We start from the raw sequence: 8,720 nt of genomic DNA, 5'->3' as shown, positions 1-8,720 counted from the left end.
CTTAGAAATGGACTCGTGGCCTTTAAGATGGGGATTAGGGTGTGGACACAAGTGACAGGAGGGTTTTCAGACTTCTAACGGGTATGGCTTTCCTCAAACCCCAACGGCGCTGTGGCTGTGAACGTTCTGGGGAGCTGAGAAGGAAATCGGCTGTGGCCTCCTGCCTCCCACGCCCTTCCTCCCTCAGCACCTGGGCCCTGGGCGGGTCAGTAAGGATGGACGGCCGGGGGGGCGGGGGGTACCAGCCACACCTGAGGGACTTCAGTCTTTTCCCTGACTGGTTGGGTGCCCAGCAAGTGACTGTTCCAGGAAACCCTGGGTCCTCTACTGACAGCCTGAGCATCCTGTCCAGGAGTCCAAGCCACCTGGGGAGAGGCCCAGCGGGGACTGGGACAGGGGATGGCGCGTGTGCCCGCCTCGCCTGCCCACAGCCACCTTCAGCTCAGCCCACGTGCTGTGCGCCTGCTGCTTCTGAACTTTTATTTTATCAGAGTGTAACACAGGTGGGGAAAAGCGCCTCAAACACACACGGTCAGCTCGGGGAATGATCACAGCGAGAGCTTCCACGAAACCACTACTCGGAGCAGGGACAGAGCACAGGACGCGGAAGCCTGGGTGCGGCGGGAAGGGGCTCTTTGCTGCTGCCTGGGCACCCTGCAAGCAGCAGACCGCGGTGGGGGGGTTGTCCTTCACATCCGTGGGGCGTGGTCGGGGCTGAACTTGTACAAGTACATTATCCAGAGGATAAAGACGGCCACGGAGACCAAGATCCAGACCTCTTCATAGGGGTCGAAGAGGGGCACGCCGCAGCCCTCCTCCCCAAAGTCCTCCTCACTGGGGAACCCAGACCTGCTGGCCCAGAACCACGGCTGCCCCGGCTTCGGGTCGCTGCTTTGGGGACCGCTGGCCTTGTCGCAGGAGCCCTTGCACTGAATGAGGCCGAGGATGGAGAAGGGGATGGTGATGGAGCCGTTGCTGATGGGGACGAGGCGGCCGGCTGTGGTCCCTGGAAGGGGGCCAGGGCCCGCGGGGGCAGGACCACCGCTGCCCTCCAGCCTGTTGCCTCGGGCGGCACCGGGAGTGGGGGCCCTGCTCCTGTCTGCAAAGAAGAAGGGAAAGGTGAGCCAGCCATCCATGCTGCCGGGGGGGTCCGCGCTCTCCAGGACCGCATCGGCCAGCGCTGTGGGGAAGGTGATGCAGCCCTCCCCAGCGTGCGTGAGACCAATGATGTAGGTCATAGGCCGCGGACTGTTCCCGTCCGTGACCAGGCCCTGGCTGGGAACCTGCTCAGGGTCGCAGACGCAGCCCCGGCCCTTGCAGATGAAGCCTGTGATGGCCTTGATGCTGCTGAGCTGCAGGCCTTTGGTGGGGAAGGCAGGCGCCCTGAGGTCCACCGCAAGGCTTCTGCCCTTGGAGCTTCCAGGCAGGTAGATGGTGCCCCGGGCGACGCTGCCAGGGTCGGCCTTGGGCAGCGAGCCCTTCTTCTTGCGCGCGAGGGAGAAGGGGATGGTGACAATGTCCTCATCCTCGCTAAAGAGGTTCCTGCTCTCTAGGAGGAGGTCCTTGACGAAGTCGGCCATGGACAGAGGGATGAGGTAGGAGCTGGGGGTGCAGCCCCCCGAGCGGTCCACCACCAGGGTCAGCGCCTGTCTGCTGGAGGCGGCCGCGCCACTCCCGCCGCCACCACCGCCACCACTGCTGCCACCTCTCAGGGTGCTGGGGATCTCAGGCCCCCAGGCGGGGTCCAGAGGCTTCTGGAAGAAGCAGACGCCCAGGTCGCAGGCCTCGCAGCGCTCGCCGAAGCAGATCTCGGGGCACTGGTCTGGGCTGAGGTCCTCCCCGTAGCACTTCTGCACGATGAACTGCACCAGCTTCCCCAGGAAGAGCCGCACGTTCAGGAGGCTCACCTGGCAGACGCCGCAGCGGCCGGGCGGGCACAGCCGGCACCGCTGGCCCCAGAGGCGCATCTTCACCAGCCCCAACCGGCGGTCTGCATCCCACCACAGGTGGAAGAGGACGTGCACGTGGGCCGAGGACCAGCCCCACTGGCAGCGGCCACACTGCAGCCTGGGGAGGAAAGAAGGGTGAGCGGGGCCAGGCGGCAGCCAGTCGGCCGGCCAGTGCACACCCCTTCTGCAACCCGTGATGGAAGAAGCCGAAAGGAACGCCTTTTCATCCTTTGGCACCCAAACGCCCTCAGTGGCACGGCCTGGCCTGCTGAGGGCGAGGGCCCCTCTGTGCTTCTCTGTCACCTGGTGGCCCAGGCCTTCCCTGCCCAGAGGAATTGTCACCAAGACGGTGAGGGGAAGAAGAGCGTCCATGATGCCTGCGGAAAGGAGCTGGGAGGCCATCCCACCAGCGGGAGGGAATGGGCGCGGGAAGAGTGAGGAGAGGCCCCAGGATGTGCGGTGGCCCCACGGGTGGCTGGCTGGCTGAGGTGAGCCGGCCCCTCTCCCTGGACAGGGGGTCTGCCCCCTGCAAGTGGTGCTCAGAGTCTGAGGGCTCTGTGTCCCCAGGGCCACACAGGGGTTGGGGGGGGGGCTCCCAGATGGTCGGGTCACAGATGAGGCCCCCTGACCTGTCCAGGGGAATTTCCCTGATGGGTGATTGTCCCAGCTCTGCACCCGGCCTGCAGCCCCCAGCCGGAGGTGGCCGGGAACACTGGACAGGCCAGCATCCTAGGACAGGACTTGCTACATTATTAATTGATGAGCACATGGAAGGCTGCATGTGGAGGCACGAGGCCTCTGCTGCGCGCCCATCCCACCAGCCCTGGGAACCAGCCAGTGCCCAGGGCCCGAGCCCAGCCTATCTGGAGCTGCTCTTCCCAGGGGCTAAGGGGGTGTCACGTGCTGGAAGGGGCCCTTCAGATGCATTGAGGGCTGTTACTTCCTAAACCTGAGAAAGCCAGCATCTTTTTTTTTTTTTTTTTTTTTTTTTTTTGCTTTTTAGGGCTCCACCCACAGCATATGGAGTTTCCCAGGCTAGGAGTCGAACCAGAGCTACAGCTGCTGGCCTACAGCAGTGCCAGATCTGAGCTACGTCTGCAACCTACACCACAGTTCACAGCAACACTGGGTCCCTGACCCACTGAGCGAGGCCAGGGATCAAATCCGCCTCCTCATGGATACTAGTCGGATTCATTTCCACTGCGCCACCACGGGAACTCCAGAAAGCCAACATCTTGCCGCACACCTGGACCCAGGGGTTTCAGATGCTGGGCAGCTGAGGCATCCCTGTCAAAGGGCAGCTGCCCGTGGGGTCCACACTGTGACCAGTCTGCGAGGCCCCCTCCCAGGTGGCTCCTGGAGGACCGGGCTGCCTGACTAGGCGGGGCTCCTGCGGGTCTGGCCCAACCCTGCTACTCTGACACGGGCCGTCCTCATGAGGAAGAGCAAGGCTCACGTAGTGACCCCTGGTCCCAAGGGCCCCGGCTCCACGCTCACTTGGCCTCAGCCCAGGCCGAGGACAGCCTCCCTCTCCTTGGCCCATGCCCCCCATCCCCTTGGGCCCCACCGGTGACTGCAGGGGTCTGCCCGCTCCCTGCTCCTGCCATCAGCACTGCCATGGAAACGAAGAGATGCTGCAGTGAACACACCAACTCCTCCACGCAGGGGCGGCCACCACCCCGCCAGCAGCCCCTCGACTGGGCCCCGGTTGGGCTGAAGGCGGCAGGGTCTCAGCTCCCTGCTCTAAAAGGCAGTGAATAGACTTTGCTCCCCCAACAACCACTCCCAGAAGGGACAGGGAGCACTCAGCCCACCCATCCACCCGTTGGGGCCCAAGGCCAGGCCGACGAGAGACCCATCCTCCCCCAAAGGCTGGGCCGGTGGCCCCTCCCTCCCAGAACCCTGCAGGAGGCCCCCTCCAGCGCACCTCGCAAGCCCCCTCAGCCGGTACTGGAACCCTCTGCTGTCCAGGTGGCCAGAGGCCAGGTTCTCCTCGGGGACCAGCTCCCAGGTGTCCTGGGGTTTCCTCTTGGCCATCAGCTGGGCCAAGGTGTTGGCCCACACGTCCACCCCGTCCATGCTGGCACTGGCCTCTGCAGTGCGGTCTGACAGCTGCGCCAGCTCCCGGCTCCTAGCAAGTACCCACCCGGTGGCTGCCCAGCCAATCGCTGCCTTGACAACCGTCCAATCTCCATGGCAACCAGGCTTGTCTCAGAGATGTGAGAAATAGGCCTTTCTTTCTGATCCTTTTGAATACTTTTTTATTACGCAAGCAGTGGGTTTTCACTTTAGGAGAAATTAGAAATAAAGAAGAAGGACAAAACACGATATGGCAAAAACCGCCCACGATCATCATGGCAGAAATCCATGCGTTTTCCGCACGCATGTACATGTAAATTTTCATAATTATTTTTCACAAACAGGAGATGACAGTAACATACTATCTATGGCCTGCTTCTTTTACACACAGCCCAGCAGGACAGTGAGATCCACCTTTTAAATACCTGATATTGGAGTTCCCATCGTGGCTCAACAAACCTGACTAGTATCCATGAGGACTCAGGTTCGATTCCTGGCCTTGCTCAGTGGGTTAAGGATCTGGCTTCCGGGAGCTGTGGTGCCGGTCACAGACACGGCTCGGATCTGGCGTGGCTGTGGCTGTGGTGTAGGGGTCCAATTCGACCCCTAGCCTGGGAACTTCCATACGAGCCCCCCCCCCAAAAAATCAAATAAATACCTGCTATTCCCCAGTCTGCGGCTGAGGCATTGTCTGCCTGCCTGGCCCCATCCTTGACAGCAGATACTGCTTACCATTTCAGAAGAGCTGTGAGGAACTTTATCGAATATGTGTCGTTGCAAATTTTCCCACGACGTTTTTTTCATTCTTGGCCGCCCCTCAGCACATGGAGTTCCAAGGCCAGGGATCAGATTCAAGCCACAGTTGTGACCTATACCACAGCTTCAGCAACACCACGTCTTTGACCCACTGTCAGGGATCACACCTGCATCCTGGCACTGCAGAAACACCTCCGATCCCCTTGGGCCACGGGGGGATCTCCCCCGTGACTTTTCCTCAAACTTCCTACTGGCTAGAAACATACAACCTTTATGTAAAAATGCCTAAAGCAGAATGTACAGCTTCACCAATTCCCCTGAAGTCTTAGCTCGGCCCCTGGAGGGAGCCAGCCCCCAGCTGTCCACGTGCCCCTGCATGCCACCCTCCTCCCAGCCGGGCCGCTTGGAGAGCCAGCCCCAGATCCACCTCCCCTCTTGAAGGAGGCGCCAGCCCTTCTCCTTTCTCGTGTGTGAGCTTCGCCCACCACCTGTCCCAGTACCTGGTGGGAGCGAAACGGGGAAAATGACCTGAGGGAGAAGCTGCCCTCGGTCAAGCAGCAGCAGGGGCCTGAGCCCGGCCGCCAGGAGGGAGCGGGCCAGACAGTGACAGAGACCACCCTCGGGGATCGCAGGGGTTGCTGCCTCCGCGCCCCGTCCAGTGGGCCGCCAGCCTCCACCAAGGCTTCACCCCAGGAGCTGGCCTGCACGCCGAGGAAGCGGGTCTCCCCGTGGGCCCAAGTCCATAAAATGTCGGCTTGTGTTGGGGAGACTAAAAGGCTCTGACCACATGAGGGGACATCGCTGGGAGAAGCAGGCAGGGACAGCTGCTCAGTGGCCAGCAAGCCCCCAGCGCCCGCGGGCTGGGAAAGGCCACCGGCAGCCTCCCGGGGGAGAGCGGGCCTGACCCTAACCCTCGCCCTGGGCAGACGGCAGTGCCCGCCACGGGGAGCCGGCCCCGCTCGTGCATGTGGACAGGCTCCCTGATCTATGTCCCCTGCTGAGGACCACAGCACCTGCTGGCTGGCCATCTCCAGGTTCTAGAATCACTGCTCCGGCCGCTGCTGGGAATGACGTGTGGCCTATCCTGCAGCCTGTCCACACCCCAGTCACCTAGAAATTCCAAACTTAGCCTAACCTTTGTCTGCAGGGACTCGTCGGAAGGACGAGCAAGTTCCCTGCCCACGGCTGCTCACCTCCTGAACCCCACCCGGACGCGCTGGGCCTCCTCAGGGGACCCTCCTGCTGCCCCCTCCACCCTGGCCGCTGCGTGAGGAGCCCTGAGCCTCCCTTCACCCACGTCCAGCCTGTCACTGATCCTGTCAAGTGACTCGTTCTTTTCTCAAACTTCCTTTTGGCTTTTCTTCAGCTGGGTGCCATCTTTCTGTCCTGCAGCTTAGCATGACAATGAGATATAACCGGAAATTGGGGGAAGTGCTTCGGAGGGTTCCGTAGTTTTGGCCAGGGAACCACTTTCCCAGTGCACTTTCACCTCCTCTGTTCGCCTGAGCAGCCACCACAGACCACGAGGTCACCTTGCAGGTGGAGCAGCAAGGCGAGACCCTGGTCCCCTTGGCAGCTGGAGTCACCATACTCTTCGGGGTTGCCTACCTGTGGATTTCTTGTGCAAGAGAGAAAGAAACTTCTAGCTGCCACTGCTATCCTAGGGCACTGTTTTCTGGGGAATTTTTGGTTGTCACTGAGGCAACTGTAGCAATTCTGAGGTCCTAAACTTTGCTGGTCAGTCCGGGCCGGGCTGCCGTGTGTGTGTGGCAGGGGTGTGGCCCTGTCATGCGCTGGTCCAAGGGCTGAGGAGGTGGCTGCAGCCCTGGCCCCAGGGCCCCTCGCAGACCCCTTCCCCACCGGGTGCCCCAACTGTGCCCACAGTGCCCTGCTGGGGCCGGACCCCAGCCCCGTGCGCCAGGCCACCCACGGCCCCTCCTCTCCAGAGAGCGCCACATGTCTCTGACCTCGAGAGAAGTCTTGGAATCATGAGCCAAGATCCCTGGAGAGGGCGGCAGAAATGCAGGGAGAGGGATCCCTGTGTCCTCCGCCCCTGCCTCCTCCGTCTGTCCCAGAGGCGGTGCTGGAGGCCCAGGCACAGCCCCACTGCTTCCATCTGACTGCCCTCTATCTGCTCCCCAGACGGGCGAGCCCAGCTCCCCACAAAAGCTGCTTACAGGCCCGCTAAGAAACTAGTCAGCCACAAACACCCCTCCTTTTGCCGGAGGAAGGACAGGTAAGACAAAACGCCCGCAGCGCGGTTCCCAGGGTGTGCGGTTTTCCCGCGCGCAGTCAGGCGGTGGCAATGTCCACCTGGAGGTGGGGGAGGGAGAGGCCCCCCCTCCTCAGAGCAGGTGCAGGGATGCTGGCGCCTCTAAGGACAAGGCTTGTGGCAACCCCTTCCTCCCTCTGCCCTCTGACCAGCCTCCCAGAGGCACAGACAGGCCAGGACGGGGATGGGGAGGTCGGGAAGCCAGGCTGATCGCCCACCTGAGGAGCCGTGGGGGGGCCCTCTCCCAGGGACTCCCCTCTGCAGCCCCCTCACTCGCGGCCACCTCCCAGGCTCTCAAGTTTCTGAGCTGGGCTTCTGGCAAAGGTGGCTGGCGGGCAGGGGGAGCCCTCACTGCTGGGGGCCCCAGGGGGGCTGCGAGGACTGGCCCTGCAGGAGCGTCTGTCCCCCTCTTGGCTGGGCAGTTTCCCCCGAAGCCCCGGGGACACTGGACCAGAGAACTGCCCGCTTTGGGCCAGGGGCAGGACGGCCCAGTCAAGAGGCAGCCGGTGGGGGTCAGGAGTCGCAGGCTCCAGCCCGAAGCCAGCTAGCTGACGGGATGGCTCTGCCTGGTCAGCAGGACCCCGCTTGCGTGTCCAGGCGCAGGGCAGGTGGTTGACACAGACAGGAAGAGCGAATTGGGCAGGAACCCTGATCTCCGCACGTGCTCGGCTCCCTGCTGCCCCCGAAAGCTCAGCAGAGGGGGTGCAGCTCCGGGAGCGCGGGCCTCCTCCCTGGACCCCAGGCCCTGTGGCCCACCGGGCTGGGCCCCGCATGCAGTTGTGTGTGTCTGGGCAAGGCAGGTGGGAGGGGATCCTGGCGGCAGTTGAGGCAGCGGTCCCTGTCCCACCGCCTCTGGCCCAAAGACTCGTCCCACCATCCGAGCTCCAGCATGCAGCCCAGCGGCCACCAAGGCTCCAGAGGGAGCGATGACAATGAGGGAGGACAAGGGCTGCAGGCGGGGGCAGGCGCTCTTCTGCAGGGGGCCCCAGCCCCCCAAGGCGAGGATGAGCAGCCAGGCGGCGGAGGGTCAGCCTGGCTCCAGAGCCCCTCAGACAGCAGCTCAGCTGCCCAGGTGACAGGGCAGCCAGGAGCCTGCACGATGCCCCTGGAGGGGTCAGGGAGAGTTCATACACACGCACTCACAGAGAAGACACACACACATACCAACACACGTATGAGCACACACACATGAGCAGGGACCCATAAACACGCACCTGCACACACACACCAACACACGTGTGAGCACGTGCACACACGTGAGCAGGGATCCATAAACACGCACAAAACACACACCTACACACATAAGCATGTACACATGCATGACCACACACCTGTAAACACACACCATACACATGCCTGCACAGGAACACACATACATGGCTATGCACAAACGCATATACACAAACACACCCGTTTGGTGATTTAAAATACAAATTTGCATAAACAACTAACAACTTTCTAGAAAGTTTAGACACGAGGGGTAAGAAATCCCCTGGGCCCCCAACTTAACAGGCAATCCAACTACCTTTATTCTGGTGTTTGTTGAAAATATTCTGTCCATTTTTTGCACTCGGTTCTCCAGTCGGGCAGACACATTGGGCGCCCTTTAACTTCTGGGAAATGCTTCAAAAACAGGACAGAGCAGACGGGTTTTATTTGCAAGC

At 61.8% G+C, this 8,720-nt stretch overlaps 1 protein-coding gene across 1 annotated transcript; it reads right to left on the bottom strand.

Moving 5' to 3' along the window:
• Positions 1-466: 466 nt before the first annotated feature.
• On the bottom strand, positions 467-4,059 carry RTP5 (receptor transporter protein 5 (putative)). Its single transcript, XM_021074744.2, has 2 exons — positions 3,877-4,059; positions 467-2,067 (listed from the first exon to the last, which is right to left on the bottom strand). Exons 1-2 carry the CDS (start codon positions 4,026-4,028, stop codon positions 690-692), a joined length of 1,530 nt encoding a protein of 509 aa, XP_020930403.2. The 5' UTR covers positions 4,029-4,059; the 3' UTR covers positions 467-689.
• Positions 4,060-8,720: the final 4,661 nt, after the last annotated feature.

Source organism: Sus scrofa, chromosome 15, assembly GCF_054392235.1.
Source record: "Sus scrofa isolate SSC_HxYL_T2T_F1_AM1 chromosome 15, Sscrofa_HxYL_maternal_Yorkshire_Landrace_v2.0, whole genome shotgun sequence".
NCBI lineage: Eukaryota > Metazoa > Chordata > Mammalia > Artiodactyla > Suidae > Sus > Sus scrofa.
This window is presented reverse-complemented; position numbering and strand designations above follow the sequence as displayed.